The 16,076-nt window shown below is 51.0% G+C and overlaps 2 protein-coding genes across 4 annotated transcripts; both read right to left on the bottom strand.

Moving 5' to 3' along the window:
- Positions 1-310: 310 nt before the first annotated feature.
- DDX56 (DEAD-box helicase 56) lies at positions 311-8,183 on the bottom strand. 2 transcript variants are annotated; one of them, XR_004258518.1, is made up of 14 exons: positions 7,911-8,149; positions 7,656-7,817; positions 7,010-7,170; positions 6,695-6,865; positions 6,468-6,558; positions 5,293-5,537; positions 4,864-4,983; positions 4,493-4,606; positions 4,278-4,372; positions 3,621-3,694; positions 3,397-3,499; positions 2,641-2,746; positions 952-1,028; positions 311-585 (listed from the first exon to the last, which is right to left on the bottom strand). XR_004258518.1 is itself a non-coding variant. In XM_032244339.1 (14 exons), exons 1-14 carry the CDS (start codon positions 7,968-7,970, stop codon positions 508-510), a joined length of 1,644 nt encoding a protein of 547 aa, XP_032100230.1. In that variant the 5' UTR covers positions 7,971-8,183; the 3' UTR covers positions 311-507. The 2 variants fall into 2 exon arrangements, 1 of the variants encoding a protein (XP_032100230.1); XM_032244339.1 differs by having other exon boundaries at positions 3,397-3,486; positions 7,911-8,183.
- A 2,318-nt stretch (positions 8,184-10,501) lies between these two features.
- On the bottom strand, positions 10,502-14,813 carry TMED4 (transmembrane p24 trafficking protein 4). Of its 2 annotated transcripts, none has more exons than XM_032244341.1 (5): positions 14,575-14,813; positions 14,277-14,377; positions 14,002-14,127; positions 13,645-13,791; positions 10,502-12,194 (listed from the first exon to the last, which is right to left on the bottom strand). In XM_032244341.1, exons 1-5 carry the CDS (start codon positions 14,732-14,734, stop codon positions 12,045-12,047), a joined length of 684 nt encoding a protein of 227 aa, XP_032100232.1. In that variant the 5' UTR covers positions 14,735-14,813; the 3' UTR covers positions 10,502-12,044. The 2 variants fall into 2 exon arrangements, with proteins under 2 accessions (XP_032100232.1, XP_032100233.1); XM_032244342.1 differs by having other exon boundaries at positions 14,559-14,742.
- Positions 14,814-16,076: the final 1,263 nt, after the last annotated feature.

Genomic DNA, 16,076 nt, shown 5'->3' with positions numbered 1-16,076 from the left:
TCTACATGTGCCTGTGCTGGAGGAGAGGAAGACTGGTGGTCGGGAAGGCCCATCTCCCAGGGTTGCAGGCCCATCTGTCTGCCTGGTCCCAGGCGGCAGGATTGCACAAGCTGGGTGGGATGGCCATAGCCACCTGACAGCGAGGGAAGGCTTCTCTTCTGATGGCTGGGGGCAGCTTGGCACAGCTGACCTCTGCTGGCCAAGTTAGACACTGCATGCAGCTGTACAGCCAAGCACTTCCGTCTTCTGGACATCTCCTGACTCCTGATGTTTTGGGGGAACAGTCCTTTTCATATGCCGGAGGCACAAATTGGGGCAGCTAAAATTTTTATTCTGTTGTCAAGGGGCAAGATGCCAGCCTGGCAGTGCCAAGGAGTTGAAGGGCCCAGCATGGGCAGTCCCAGAACTGTCTGTTCAGTCTGTGCAGCGAGCACCAGAGCCTCGTCTATCCATGCAGGAGGGAAGCCTGTGCTCCACATTGTGCTCAGCTCAAGAGGCCCAGCAACCTCAGGAGGACTTAGCTGCAGGTCTGAATTTCTTTCCTTTGTGCTTGAAGCTGTGCAGTGGGTTCTGGGACTTCACTCTCTATGGAGGCAATCGCATGTCAGTTGGGGAAATCAGGCTGACAGACTATCCACCCATCCACCCACCCACCCAAACTGAAAAAGACATAAAGGGAGCCATGCCAGCACCTGGCCAACAAGACCAGAAGGTGCTACAGACAATGAAAGGGGAAGGGCAGCTGGTGAAAGCAAAGCAGAGCCTGCAGGTAGCTGCAGAAGAACCCCTAGCCCACACCAGATTTTGTCCCAGCCACCAGATTTTTGAGGAGCAGTTCTTGGGTGCGCTCTCTCCCACTCCCTAGGGCAAGGTGCCTACACATTCTGGTGATGACAAAAGAGCAGGTGGGAAGGAGTCGTGCAGCTGTCCCCAAGGCCCCAGGGGCCATACCTTGGCCTTCCTAGAAGACGAAGACAGCTTCTTCCGCTTCTTGTGAGGGAGCACCAGGCCACGAAGAGCAGGAGGAACTGGAAGAGATGCTTGCCTGAGCAGTGGGTGCACTGCTGCTGTTCCTACCCCTGCCCTCCCACTGATTCTGCAGCAAATTCTTGGATTCTGACCCAACTGGCAGCCTTTGACATACAACTATTCATTATCACATCTGCACAGGGCCGGGAGAATGTGAGCATATTAGACTTCTACTATCTCAATAGTTTTCCTGTATTGTTTAGACTTGTTTCAATAAACATGTAACAAGAAAGAAAAAGACAGACATCCTTATAGAAAGAAAATGTAGCTGAAATAAAAATCAACTGGTGGTTTCTTCACCTGTGGCCCATTGCTACAGATTCGGCGGGCCCCACATCCCAGCTGCACCTGGTCTTGACTGTATCTTCACCTCGCCTACCCCATGGACACCCCCAGGCCAACCCCACCTGGGCCCTCCCTTTCAAGTGTCAAACATCCCATATCCTGACACCTTTCCACCTTCTCCTGGCTCTTCTAAACCTCCTGGCCACACCTTGGCAAGTGACTCTGCTGTAGGAGCAGACTAGGTTCCTCAGGCCAAAGCTCCGGCCTCACCCCTCCCTCCCTCTCTCCCCTCCCTCCCTACTGCCCTCCTCACATCTCAGGCCAGGACCTAGACTGGGGTCTCCTCCAGCTCACTGTCCTGTGGGAACATGGCCCCCCAGCACTTTCTCTCTGGCATTTTCACATTCCCATTTCTTCTAGATCCTTCCTTTCCCAGTGCCCAGGCTTTTCCTGCCCTGGAACATTCCACCACCACCCTCTGTCACCTCCACAGCAGCAACACCAGTTGCCAGCTGGCTGCAGGTCCAGACTGAGCAGACCCTGTGGCACTGGGAAGCTTCCTACACTTGCTGCCCACGGCCTCCTCTCCACCACTCTTCTCCTTTAGCCCATAAGGAGCTAAGGCATAAAAGTCACACATACTCATTACCAAAAGCCCCTCCTATGAGACACTGAAAGAAGTCATCACCTAGAGCCTGCCTAAGAAGAGGAGAGGTGCCCAGCTTTAATGGTCACGTAAAGCTCTCACCTGGGCTGCACCACAGAAACCAACCCCAGGGTCCTGACCTCACGCCTGCCAACCCCTGCACCCCTCGCACCACCACTGGCTCTTCTCCTGCCACGTCGTCTGTTTTGGCTTTATAGTGTCTGTCTCCCTGTTGACTGTTCTTACCTAGAGACTCCACAGATACCTTGGCCTTGACTTTAGCGGCTACTAATCCTGAGCCTTTTGCAGCACAGGTGGCTGTCTCTGCTGCCTGCCCGTGACTCTTTCCCAAACCTGTTCACTCCTTTCCACCCATGGATAGCCATTCAGCCCAGCCCTGGAGACCATCTGGCCTGAAATCGTGGGTCTGCCACCCACTATGCATTACCTCAACTTCCTCATCTCCAAAATGGAGACTGCAACAGCTAACCCGTGGGACCAGGCAAACAAGTTTAGAAACACAGGGGTGTGCCTATTTATGTGCTCGCGTGCTGCCCAGGTCTCCAAGCCCTATTCTGCCTGACCAATCCCAGCACCAAGCAGAGGTGCTAACGCAGCAGCGGAGAAATTAATGCCACTTCCCCAGCCTGCTGCCTCCTGCCCTGTCAGGCTGCACTCACCCAGGTAGTCAGGAACATGGCCCAGGTGGGGCTTCACCACCGCAGGGTGCAAGGGCAGGTCATGCCGCAGCAGCTGGAGGTCCCTGGGGTTGTCTTCAAAGTATGTCTACCGGGGAAAGAGTAAGAACCACAGTCAGTACCTTTCTTGTGTGACTCCATAGACTGAGCTTTCCAAAGGATAACAGTCATGTGTTTTAAAAGTCATGAAGCAGCTGCCTATGCACACCTCCTGAAGTGGATGTTTCCATTCTTCCTTGCCCAAGACACACACGGAAGCACCCTGAACCCCTTTTTGCTGGGCATCATCTTATAGACACACAACCAACCTCTTCCCTGCCCATGTAACTTTTAGCTCTGGATGCACCTTAGTTTACCTAGCAAACCCCCCATGGTGGCACCAGCCTGTTTCCATCGTTTGGTTCCTTGATAATGCCATGATGAACCCAGGCACATGCTTGGCCATGCACATTCACAAGTGTGACCAAGATTAAGTTCCAAAAGTGGAATTTCGGATGAAAGGACACATGAGCTTGTAATTCTGCTGGACACTGAGTGCCCACCATAGAGGGTTGTGCCAATTTACCATCAAGCAGAACAGACTAGCTTCCTTCTATGATTCTGGGTCCACTGCCTCCCTTTCTGTGCCAAAGGCCAGAAAACTGCCCAGTTCTCTGCTTCTCACCACTCAGAGCTCAGCCAGTCTCCAAAAAAGCAGCCACCTAAGATTTGTCCCCTCCTCACTTCCCATCCCCTCACCTTGAGCTTCTCAGAGTGCAGAAGCTCCTCCTTGATCTCCTTCAATCTCGCCTCCCGAATGGCCTGCTTAGTCACTGAACGCATGGCATCCTGGAGATGGACACTGGAGGTCAAGATAGTGAGGCTGTCCCATCCTCCCTCACGCCTGGATGCTCAGCAACAGGGTACGGTCCCTGGGCCACAGCCCCTCCACCCTCACTCCTCTCTCCACCACAGCAGCTCACCCTGCAGCGATAGCGAAAGCCCTCGATCTCCTCCATCTGGAACTGGTAGGGGAGCAGAATGGGGCCCCTGTTCTCTGTAGAGAAGAGAGTAGCAAGGGTCCCACAGGCTGAGGCCTTAGGACAGGGTCTTCATTGGAGGCCTCCTACACCTCTTTCTTGGGGCAAAGCAGCAGGGGACCCACCGCCTTCCTGGGATGCCGAACATGCTGTACCTGGGGCTCTTACAATGATGACCCATCTGTCCCTGTGTGTGGATGGGGGTGGCCTGTGCGGCCCCAAGCCCAAGAACCCATTACCCACTCTCTTCTCTCCCAAGGACTACTCCATGGTATTCCTTGGGAGTCAAGGCACCCCATGACGATGACCACAGAGAGCAGTCCAGGACCACCTAGCACCCTAGAGTCAGGTGCTGTTCTGAGCTGTCACAGCAACATGTCAGGTCACTAAATGCTCAGGAGGCAGACTTTGGATAAATGACCTCAATTTGTTTATCTTTCAAAGGGGACAATGCCTGCCACTCAGGGCAGAACAAGGATGGATGGTGGAAGTGGCCTGTCACACTATATTGTGACCTCTGTCATCATAATCATGGAGTTTTAAGGCATCGTGGGAGAAGCCTGACCCTGGTCCAGGCCCACAAGGGAACCAGGCTCTTACCTCCACTGAGAAGCTCCTCAATCTTGCCTAAGTGGGACTGCTCTGTGGGCAGCACAAAGGTTAAGACTATGCCGGGGTTGTTAGCGCGTGCTGTCCTGCAAGGGGAGACAATACAGCTTGCATCTCCGACCCGCAGGCTCTGTCCAGCACACCCCAAGTCCGTTGGCATGCCCACCACACAGGTGCCTGGCCCATCACACTCCTAGCCCTCCTACCTGCCAGCTCGATGGATGTAGGCCTCGGGGGTTGGGGGAAGATCAAAGTTGAGCACAGCAGACACATAGTGGAAGTCTATGCCCCTGGCCACACCTGCCTCCGGATCAGAAGCCCTGCAGAGATTACTCAATGTCAGCTGGGCCCTTCCTCTCCTCTGGGCAGGTATTCATGAGCTGAACCAGCACCTTCTCCATATCCAGGCAGCTGAGCAAGTGGGGCTCTCTGCACTACACTACCAGCCAGGCCTGGAAGGTTTGGCTCCCTGCTCTGTGCACTCTGGTTTTAGTCTTCCAAAAAGCTAAAACAAAAAACAAAAAAACAAAAACCCACATCTTTCTGAGGAGGGATGGGAAAAGAAGCATGGACTCACTTATCCCCTTTGGGCCCTCGGCCCCGACGTTTGCCCTTGACCAGGGCCCCCAGGACTTCAGCATCAGTTGCTATGACACAGTCGTAGAAGCCTTGGTTGAACTGTGAGATGATGTGGCACCTGCAGCCAAGAGTAGACAGAGGATCAGCTTGGCAGAGCAAGCATGAGGCCCCTCTGCTATCCGTAGTATTATAGTAACTATCACCCTTTCTTTTTCCTCTTCTTTATCTCTTTCCCTACTTAATCATTGTGCCTCAGCTTCCTCAGCTGAAAATAATGATAGGTATTTCGGAGTTTGGAGAAGTCAGTCAGTATCAGTCACATCTAGAACCTGGCCCCTACTAAATGTTTAAGAAACAGAACATAACTGGGTCTTCTTTCTGTCTGTATCGTCAACTGATCTCAACCAAGATGTTGGCTGTGGCAGACCTGGAGCGCAGTGGAAGTTCTCCATTGAGCACACAGGTGGGGATGCTGAACTGCTCCAGGAACAGGCGCAGCCGATAACTCCGCTCTAGAGTGTTGACAAAGAGCAGAGACTTGCCCCGAATCAATGACAGCTTGAGCAGGGTATACAGCAACAGGAATTTGTCTTCCTCAGTCTCACAGACCACTTGAAACTGCTGTAACTGGTCTGGCCCAGGCAGCTGGGACTCCTGTAGCTTAAGGGTAACCTGGGAAGAAGACAGGTCTGTGGTCAGAAAGGAAGAGAACACAGAGATGGTATGGCCACTTACTCACCAACCAAAATATCAACATTTTAGTGCAGGCATTTAAGGATTCCTGGCACCCTAAGTCTCCTCCAGTTTTGTAACATAAAAACCCAAAATGCTCTAACTGCTGTGGTATATAGAGTATACCACAGAAACCATATATAAAATACTTCCAAGCACAGAATGAAGAGAAACACATCAATAAAGAACTACATCTGGCCGGGCTCGGTGGCTCAAGCCAGTAATCCCAGCACTTTGGGAGGCGGAGGCGGGTGGATCACGAGATCAAGAGATTGAGACCATCCTGGTCAACACAGTGAAACCCCGTCTCTACTAAAAAAAATACAAAAAAAATTAGCTGGGCATGGTGGCGCGTGCCTGTAATCCCAGCTACTCAGGAGGCTTAGGTAGGAGAATTGCCTGAACCCAGGAGGCGGAGATTACGGTGAGCCGAGATCGCGCTATTGCACTCCAGCCTGGGTAACAAGAGCGAAACTCCGTCCCCCCACCAAAAAAATAAATAAATAAATAAATAAATAAATAACTACATCAAGTGGGGAAGGCCTACAGCAACCAGCCTTCTGAAAGGTAAAGTTTACTTAAGATGAGAATGTTGTTGGCCTTAGAATTTTGGCTCTGCTGCTCAAAGCCCCCCCTTACGTCCCTGCTCAGGATTTTAGGCACAGTATGGCCTGAAATGGGAGACATCCCTTGTGGAGATGTGAAAATACACAGTGACTTTAGACCACTGGCTTTTAGTGCCTCAGAACCAGGGATGAGACACTGACAACTATCCCACCCCAAACACCAAAGGCTCCTCTAAGAAGGAATGTCAAGATCTTCGAGTGCCCCCATGCCTGCAGCTCCAGCCACTTCCATGGTGTCCCTTACCGGGTTATGTAATACCAGCTCCTTAAGTGCTTGTACATCCTCATTAAAAGTAGCTGACATGAGAAAAGCCTGGTAAATCCGGGGCAAGTGACTGAAATGAAAGAGTCCAGTGAGATTCCAGCTCCAAGAGCCTCTAACTGTGGTAACTGGCTTCCCGCCACCCCACTGTAGTCCCAACTCCTACTCACAGATGTTTCCATTAGGAATCACACCCACCTCTGCCTTACCAGAGGAGACTCTTGAGCTCTTCCTCAAAGCCAAAGGAAAAAAGAAGATCAGCCTCGTCCACCACCAGAAGCTCCAGGGAGTCACGAAATTTCAAGCTGTCTTGTTGCAAGTGGCTTAATATGCGAGATGGGGTCCCCACTATCACATCTGGCTTCTCCATCAGCACAGCTCTGAAGGTGGGCAAGACATCAGTATCAGGGAGAACGCAGCAGCTGGATCTCAGCCTGGACTTGCTGTCTTTTTTGCCACACATAAACCCAACTCCACAACTCTGTGTAGCTTCATTCAGGTGCAGCTTTGCTGCTTTTACCCACCTCTGAGAGGCTGAGTCTTCGGCAGCTGAGACATTGGCCACTCGGATATCCCGAGCACAGTAGGTAGCCAGCTGCTGAATCATGCACTGTGCTTGTCGTGCCAGTTCCTTGGTAGGAACAAGAACAAGGCCTCTCACTGCCTGTTCTACCACCGGGCCTGTCTGTAAGAATATGAATTTAAAACTTTAGCCACCAGTGCATGTCGCTGTGTCCACCTGATGCTTTTCTCTACCCCTTCCAGCCTATCTGACCCATCCGCTGCCACACTGCTCAGCTGTATTTTGATCATCCATCACTCTGCCCGCCTCAGAATGCAGAATGTTTTCCCCAGGCACTGACCCTCAAAAAGAATAATGTACTCTATGTTTATGAAGCTACTTTAAATTTATGGAGCTAAATTCTCACAATAATTCTATAAGTAGAAGATAGATGTGCCCTTTTTATGTAACAAAGAAAAGAAAGTGTTCTGTTGAAGATTACACAAAGGTTGGTCATAGCAGGGCCTGGACAAGGATCCAGCTAACCTGAACTCCAGGCCAGTCTGCATGGGTACAGGGCCAAGAGAGAACCTCAGACAAACGGGAACCGCTCTTCCCAGGCTTTTGGGGCTCGCCTCCTTCCTCCCCTCAGCTCTCTCGTTACCCACCGCCTTCCTGTGGAGCAACAGCTGCAGCATCGGAATAGCATAAGCGGCCGTCTTCCCGGAGCCCGTGCGGGCCCGAGCCAGGAGGTCCTTCCCCTCTAGGGCCAGTGGGATGGCCTTTTCCTGGATCAGCGTAGGTCGCGACCAGCCCAGGTCAGTGACAGCCTAGGAGAGACCAGGAATGCGGCTCAAGCGGCGCGAAGAGTGATGGTGTCTCCCGTGGAGCCCGCAAGCCAGCTCCCCAGCCCTCCCGCGTACCTGCAGGAGCCGGGGATCAAGGCCCATGTGTTCAAAGCCCAGTGCTTCCGAGTCCGCCATGGCGCTGATGAGTAGCGACAGCACGCACGCCCTGCAAAAAGAATGCCACCGACGCGGGGTTGGAGCAAAGCAACAGCCAATCGGCTTCGGAGACGCCGTTACTTCCCGGAAGTCCTGGAGCCCAGGCTTCCGGTGTTCCGGTGAAGCTCTGCGACTGCGCAGAGCCCCGGAGTCGGTCTAGGAGGAGGCCTTGGAGCGGCCGTGCCGGGGTCGACGTGTGTATACCCTAATTGCTGTTTTTTTTCTGTTTGTTTTGAGACAGAGTCTTGCTCTGTCGCCAGGCTGGAGTGCAGTGGCGAGCTCGGCTCACTGCAACCTTCACCTGCCGGGTTCAAGCAGTTCTCCTGCCTCAGCCTCCCAAGTAGCTGGAACTACAGGCGCGCGCCACCACGCCCAGCTAATTTTTGTATTTTTTAGTAGAGACGGGGGTTTCACCATGTTGGCCAGGATGGTCTCGATCTCTTGACCTCGTGATCCGCCCGCCTCGGCCTCCCAAAGTGCTGGATTACGGGCGTGAGCCACCGCGTCCGGCCGCAAACTGCTGTTTTTTTTAAAAAGCTTTTTAGGTGGCAACCTATCTGCAGATACGACACAACCAGTATGGAAATTCTTATTCTCCTCACAGCCACCAGCTGTTGGCCCATCCACTGGCTATCCCAATTGCACCTGCCCCATCAGCGGAAAGGTGAAATGTATGCCCAGTTTTTCCTCACACCATTACCCTTCCTATCAAAAACTACCAAGAGAAACGCAGGACCTACCAGAATAGTTAAGATGTGCTCCATTGTGTCTACTGCCAGCCAAATCTCTGCCTTCCTGTCTTCTCACATGCTCGGTCTGAGTTGACAGCTGTTAACAGCCACAGAGCAGAAATGTGTCCCTTCCCAACATTTCACATCATTCCCAAGAGCCTCAGGCCAGAAGTCCAAAACATGCAACTAATTCAAAGGACTTAAGACTTTTCTCTGTGTTAATTCTAATAGGAATACTGAATAGGGATATCTGAAGAAGTATAGCAATTCACCTTACTGAACTGTTAATACTGTCATCCAGATTTAGAAATATGAGGATATAAAAATATTAAATGGAAAAAGAAAAGCCTAGAGAACGAAATTGTTTTTATTTATTTTGAGACAGAGTTTCACTCTGTCGCCCAGGCTGGAGTGCAGTGGCTCGATTTCTGCTCACTGCAACCTCCTCCTCCCAGGTTCAAGGAATTCTCCTGCCTCAGCCTCCTGAGTAGCGGGGATTACAGGCATGCACCACCACGCCTGGCTAACCTTTATATGTTTAGTAAAGTGGTTTCACCATGTTGGCCAGACTGGTCTCAAACTCCTGACCTTAGGCGATCCGCCTGCCTTGGCCTCCCAAAGTGCTGGGATTATAGGTGTGAGCCACTGTGCCTGATCCTAAATTCCATTTCCTTTTTTTGAGATGGGATTGCTCTGTTGCCCAGCCTGGAGTGCAGTGGCACAATCATGGCTCACTGCAGGCTTGACCTCCCTGGGCTCAAGTGATCGTCCCACCTCAGCCTCTCAAATTGCTGGGACTACAGGCATGTGCCACCTGCTAATTTTTTTGTACCTTTTGTAGAGACAAGATTTTGCCATGTTGCTCAGGCTGGTCTTGAACTCCTGGGCTATCGAGTTTTTGGCTTCCCAAAGTGCTAGGAATACAGTTGTGAGCCACTGTGCCCAGCCCACATGTATTTTTTAGTAAAAATAGCTGGGCACAGTGGGGTACACCTGTAATACCAGCTACTTGGGAGGGTAAGGTAAAAGGATCGCTTGAACCTGGGAGCTCAGGTTGCTTTCAGCTATGATGGCACTACTGCACTCCAGCCTTGGCGACAGAGCAAGACCCCATCACTAATTTTATATATATATATATATGCCAGGCACAGTGACTCACACTTGTAATCCTAGCACTTTGGGAGGCTGAGGACCAGCCTGGCCAACATGGTGAGACACGGTGGCTCATACCTTTAATCCCAGTATTTTGGAAGGCCAAAGCGGGCAGATCACCTGAGGTCAAGAGTTCAAGACCAGCCTGGTCAACACGGCAAAACCCTATCTCTACTAAAAACATAAAAATTAGCTGGGCATGGTGGCAGGTGCCTGTAATCCCAGCTACTCTGGGAATCTGAGGCAGAAGAATCTCTTGAACTCAGGAAGTGGAGGTTGCAGTGAGCCAAGATTGCACTGCTGCACTCCAGCCCGGGCAACAGAGTGAGACTCCATCTCAAAAACAAATAAATAAAAATACAAAAATTATCCAGGCGTGGTGGTGGGTGGCCGTAATCCCAGCTACTCAGGAAGCTGAGGCATAAGAACTGCTTGAACCTGGGAGGCAGAGGTTGCAGTGAGCCAAGATCATGCCAGTGCACTCCGGCCTGGGCAACAGAGCAAGACTCAAAGAAAAAAAAAAAAAAAAAAAATATATATATATATATGTATATATACACACATATAAAATAGATATATATCCCTGTATAGTATAGGACATAAGGAGAAATAACAAAAGGAGAATAATTTAGTTCTGTAGGTAAGATAATTTAATATTTTAAATATATAATAAAAACAAATAAAATGTCAAGAATGGGGAACTAATGGCATTAAATTTTATATAGAAGGGCATGAGGTAAATATCTTAAAATTTGTTCAGATTTATGATTCAGAGGGCTAAGAAACAAGGTACTTAATTTCCTCAGATGATTCCTTGCAGATATGTGGTCTATTTGGTTGACCTTTGCGAATGGTTGAGCAACCACCCCGTGTATTCCCATACCCCCTGGACTACCTGTCCAGGCCAAGCCTTAGCACCACCAGTCCACAGTGAAGTGTACTCCAGGTCATCTGCATAGGAAGTCCAGGCACCTTTCCTCTTTTCCTTTAGGTGCCTCCCCTCTGCCCACAACCTCTTATTTCAAACACAGCTATTACAACATGTTTTATTTCACTGGAAAATTCTGTAAAGAACCACTGAAGAAAACATTTAGCACAGCTTAAATAAAACTTGAAAGGGAGGCTAAGAGTGTGCTGCCCCATGCTAGTTCTGTTGCCACCTTACCTCTGACTCTGAGGCCCTGTGGGATGAAAAGCAGGTATCCAAGAGAACTCTGCTTGGTCCTCTGATACGGCCTTGAGAGCAGCCCCAATGCCGGCTTTCTGCCCCACAGGCCGCTGAAATCCTAGGAGCTGCCATGGGAGTTACCAAAAATGTGTGAATAAACACAATGCAGAGGCTGAGGCGGGTGGATCACCTAAGGTCAAGAGTTCAAGACCAGACTGGCCAACATGGTGAAACCCCGTCTCTACTAAAAATACAAAAATTAGCTGGTCATGCTGGTGGGCACCTGTAATCCCAGCTACTCGGGAGGCTGAGGTGGGAGAATCACTTGAACCTGGGAGGCAGAGGTTGCCAGTGAGCCGAGATCACACCATTGCACACCAGCCTGGGCGACAAGAGCAAAACTCTTGACTCAAAAAAAGAAAAAAAAAAAACAAACAATGCAGAAGGATTGCATTGGTGTTCTAAGCCAGTTTCAGGCAGTAAAACTTCTATTAGGAAGGAAAATATATAATTTATCAAAAAATAGTTCTAAGATATAGAAAAACATCTCACTTCTTTAGGGTCAAGACCTGCCCCTTATTTACATTCACAAAGCCACTGAGTGAACCCAGCAGACAGTGAGGCAAGGCCTGCTCTGTGGCGTATGCCAGTCACCTACTGCATAAGAAGACAAAGGGAAAGCAGAAGGTAATGGAGAGATTTTTCATTTGCTTATTTAGTGAAAAACAGAGGGAAATCACTCGAGGCAAAAGAAGCAAGACTGAGTCCTGGGTTAGTTTGATTCCTTACAAGCCCTAAGATGGATGTTGCAAGATTGGACTAATGTCCTGTGTCTTTGAGAACCAGGGTTGGTAAGTGGCTCATCTGAATGGTTTGTGGCCATGGGACCAATGTGACTTATTATTTTTCATTTTTTTTCCTAAAAATCCAGGTGGATAAAGGACTGTATCGGGAAAGTACCAAATAAATGAGGTAAAAAGGAAGGGTCATACAAAGAGAGCACTACACCAGCTTCTTGGCCTCAAAGAAGCTCTTGAGGTGACGCATCTGCCAGATGCCAGTGAGGATGAGGATGACAGTCTGAGCAATGGACCACCATAGGACCCTCTGGTTGGTGCTCTCGCTGGTCAGTCGAAAGCGCTCTTCACGATACTGTGTGGGGCAACACAGGATTAAATGAGCAGGAGAAACAGTCCCTGGCTGTTGTGAGGACCCTCCCTGCGTGTAACTACTCAACTCCAGGACGAAACTCCTTTCGGAATACTACCTGTGATTCCGTTAGGAGTCCTACGGTCTCCCCACTGAGGCTGTCCCAAGAAAGGGATGGGCTGTCCCTCCATAAGCATCTCTGTTGGGACTGAAATCATGATTCTACCATTTCCAACAAGATCCCCCCCAAAAAAAAAAATCAGGTAGGCAATGGCTGTTACTAAATTGTGAACTGCCCTTTTTTCACTTTATTTTATAGAGCTTAAAAATGACTACTGAAAGCAAAATGTGGTACACGCATACAATGGAATATTAGCCTTAAGGAAAGAAATTCTGACACATGCTATAACATGGATGAACTTTGAGAACATTATGCTCGGTGAAATAAGCCAGTCATGGAAAGGACAAATACTGAATGATTCCACTTATATGAGGTAGGGTAGTCCAGATCATAGAGACAGAAAATAAAATGATGGGTGTCAGAAGAAAGGGAAATGGGGAGTTATTGTTTATATTAAGTACAGATTTGCTGGGTGCAGCAGCTCACACCTGTAATCCCAGCACTTTGGGAGGCTGGGATTAGGTAGATCGCCTGAGGTCAGGAGTTCAAGACCAGCCTGGCCAACATGGTGAAACTCCGTCTCTACTAAAAATACAAAACTTAGCCGGGCGTGGTGGCGCACGCCTGTGATCCCAGTTACTTGGGAGGCTGAGGCAGGAGAATTGCTTGAACCCAGAAGGCAGAGGTTGCACTGAGCAGAAATGGCCCCACTACACTCCAGCCTGGGCAACAGAGCGAGACTCTGTCTCTAAATAAATAAATACAGATTTTTAGTTTGAGAAGATGAAAAAAGTTCTGGAGCTGGATGATGGTGCTGGTAGCACAACATTAAGGATGCACTTAATACCACTGAACTATACACTTAGAAACAGTTAAAATGGCACATTTTGTGTTATGTGTATTTCACCACAATAAATAAAAAACAAATTGGGCGAGGTGGCTCACGCCTGTAATCTCAGCACTTTGGGAGGCCAAGGTGGGCGGATCACCTGAGGTTGGGAGTTCCAAACCAGCCTGGCCAACATGGAGAAATATCGTCTCTACAAAATTAGCCAGGTGTGCTAGTGCATGCCTGTAATCCCAGCTACTCAGAAGGCCGAGGCAGGAGAATCGCTTGAACCTAGGAGGCGGCGGTCAAGATCATGCCATTGCACTCCAGCCTGAGCAACAAGAGTGAAACTCCATCTCAAACAAACAAACAAACAAACAAAAATATCCAGACTAATACCTTTCATTCCATTCTCTGCAGAGCTGTCCAAGCAGAAACTTGAGTAGGTAAAGTGGGTATAAAGGTCAACCGCCCTCTCCAATTACAAGGAGATATGCCCTTACCCTTTGGTAATCCTGCTCCTTCTGAATCTGTTCCACCTGATCAAGCAACTGGCGGGCACGGAGCTGTAGCTCCGTCAGCTTATCTTTTGCAGCAATCTCAGGGTAGTTGTTGGTGTGCTCCCCAACCTGGATGCCAAGGTGCACACGCTACAAGAAAACATGGAACGTCTGAATGGTGAGGCCTCCAATTGTCTGTTCCAGGGTATAGAACCCACTCTTCTCCCTGGCTGTGGAGCAGAGGGCAACAATCTCTCTCCCTAATTCTGACTGTGCTACAAAGTTTCACAATAACGATAAATCAAAATTTGGAAACAAGTGAGAGATGCTAAGCTGAAGCCAAAGAGAAAATCCTTTTACCAGTTTGCCACCAGCGAAGAGAGCCATCCTAGTAGAGTTGGAGTGCAGACAGATTTGATGGTCACCAGGCGTGTGGGAGGTGAACGTGAAGCGGCCCTCCGAACCGTACTGCCGGGACAGCACCACCTACAACATGTGTCAGTGGAAGGCCCCACCTTTATACCGCAGCCTTTCCAAGTGCAAGCTCCTGTCCCTTGAGGCCTCGACCAGGCAGGGCTTTATACCCCACGGGAGCTCCATTGAAGAACGGCTGCGTGGGCTAGAGCCAGCCTTACCTTGCCGTCGGGGTCCTTCACTTCCACGTGCATGCCCAGGCCAGGGGTCGAGGGCAGGAAGACCTCCTTTTGCTTATCCCACATCTGGGTACGATAGTTGCCTGCGGGGCAGACACATAGTCACGACCCGGCCCCCTCCGACATGCGACCCGGGGCTCTAGGCAAGGGGCCTGGCGTCCTCGGGGCACCCTAACGCTAAGTATGGGGGTGCCAGCGACCCGGCTGGGCTCGGGAGGAGGGAGCGCCGCCGAGGGCCGAGCGGGGTACAAAGGGCCTCCCCACCCTCAGCCCGCCTGACCGATGACCATGGTCTCGTCGGGGATTTCCTCGATGAAGCAGCGTTTCTCGGTCTCGCCGATGTGAAAGTAGAGTCCTCGGGAGCCTGCGGTGCACAGCGCGAGAAGCAGCAGTGCCTGCTGCCACATCGCCCGCAAAGGCCCAGCCCCGACACCTGCCATAGCGCCTCACTCCCCCACGCGCCTGCGCACAGGTGCGCACCGCTCTGAGCCTGCGCGCCAGCCTAGGGACGCTGTAAGGGCAGAAGGCGCCTGCGTAGTGATGTCCGCCCGCCGTCCCCTGCTCCCCACCGAACACTGCCCCGCCCCGCGCCCCGCCCACTCACATGGCCTGGCGCCAGGACACCGCCGCAACAAGGGTAGAGGGCGCATGCGCAATGACCCCCGCCTCCATTTCTCAACCAATTACATCAGAGTACCTCCGGCACATCTGCTGCTCTGCGCCTGCGCGCTGCCCCAGCGACGCCATTCAGAGAAAGGGCGCCTGCTCGCGGTCCCCAGCCGCGCTGCTGGGGAGAGGCGCCTGCGCAGTCACGCCCGCCTGCAGCCCCAGTTAGCGATTTGGGTTTCCGAGCACCAAGGGAAGCGTTGCACCGAATCTGGCCAGGCTTGGTGGCTACGACGGCCTGAAGCGTTCCTTTGGGTTCTCAACGCGAGCTCTCGAGTGCTTTCTGTGCTAAAAACAAAGTCCTATGATGTTTTCCTCTGCGTGTCTTCCTATCTGATTCGTCAGAACCGAGGCAGAATCCAGACCCACACCCTGTCACGTCGGCGATCCTCTGCGAGACGGCATTTCTTGGGTGGGGACCAAAAGCCCAGTGCTACCATAGGTTCGGATCATTCTTTTTTTTTTTTTTTTTCACGTCGGATCATTCTTTTAAGAAGCTGGGGCCCTTGGCCGAGCGTAGTGGCTCACGCCTGTAATCCAAGCACTTCGGAGGCCAAGGCGGGCGGATCACCTGAGGTCGGGAGTTCAAGACCAGCCTGACCAACATGGTGAAACCCCCGTATTAAAAAAAAAAAAAAAAAAGAAGAAGAAGAAGAAGAGGCTGGGGTCTGGCGCGATGGCTGACACCAGTAATCCCAGCACTCCGGGAAGCTGAGGCGGGCGGATCGCTTGATCCAGGGGCTCGAGACCAGCCTGGGCAACATGGTGAAACCCCGTCTCTACAAAAAATACAAAAAACTAACCGGCGTGGTGGTGTGCGCCCGTACAGTAGTCCCAGCTACTTGGGAGGCTGAGGCAGGAGAATCGGTTGAACTCATGAGGTCGAGGATGCATTAAGCAGTGATCGTGCGACCCTGTCTTTAAAAAAAAGTGGGGATGGCCGGGCGCGGTGGCTCAAGCCTGTAATCCCAGCACTTTGGGAGGCCGAGGCAGGTGGATCACGAGGTCAAGAGATCGAGACCATCCTGGTCAACACGGTGAAACCCCGTCTCTACTAAAAATACAAAAAATTAGCTGGGATTACAGGCACGCGCCACCATGCCCAGCTAATTTTTT

This window comes from Sapajus apella, unplaced genomic scaffold, assembly GCF_009761245.1.
Source record: "Sapajus apella isolate SASKATOON/1434 unplaced genomic scaffold, GSC_monkey_1.0 scaffold54, whole genome shotgun sequence".
Lineage (NCBI taxonomy): Eukaryota > Metazoa > Chordata > Mammalia > Primates > Cebidae > Sapajus > Sapajus apella.
The sequence above is the reverse complement of the archived record's forward strand: the minus strand, read 5'-3'. Positions and strand labels throughout refer to the sequence as shown.

Excerpts from the sequence above, each read along its gene's own strand:
- DDX56 (XM_032244339.1), bottom strand. The coding sequence starts at position 7,970 with ATGGCGGACTCGGAAGCACTGGGCTTTGAACACATGGGCCTTGATCCC. Across the intron at positions 5,538-6,467 it reads AGCTGGTATTACATAACCCG|GTTACCCTTAAGCTACAGGA; the intron begins GTAAGGGACACC and ends TCTTCTTCCCAG. Across the intron at positions 3,487-3,620 it reads GCTTTCGCTATCGCTGCAGG|GATGCCATGCGTTCAGTGAC; the intron begins GTGAGCTGCTGT and ends GTCCATCTCCAG.
- TMED4 (XM_032244341.1), bottom strand. The coding sequence starts at position 14,734 with ATGGCAGGTGTCGGGGCTGGGCCTTTGCGGGCGATGTGGCAGCAGGCA. Across the intron at positions 14,378-14,574 it reads CGACGAGACCATGGTCATCG|GCAACTATCGTACCCAGATG; the intron begins GTCAGGCGGGCT and ends TCTGCCCCGCAG. Across the intron at positions 12,195-13,644 it reads AGGAGCAGGATTACCAAAGG|TATCGTGAAGAGCGCTTTCG; the intron begins GTAAGGGCATAT and ends TGCCCCACACAG.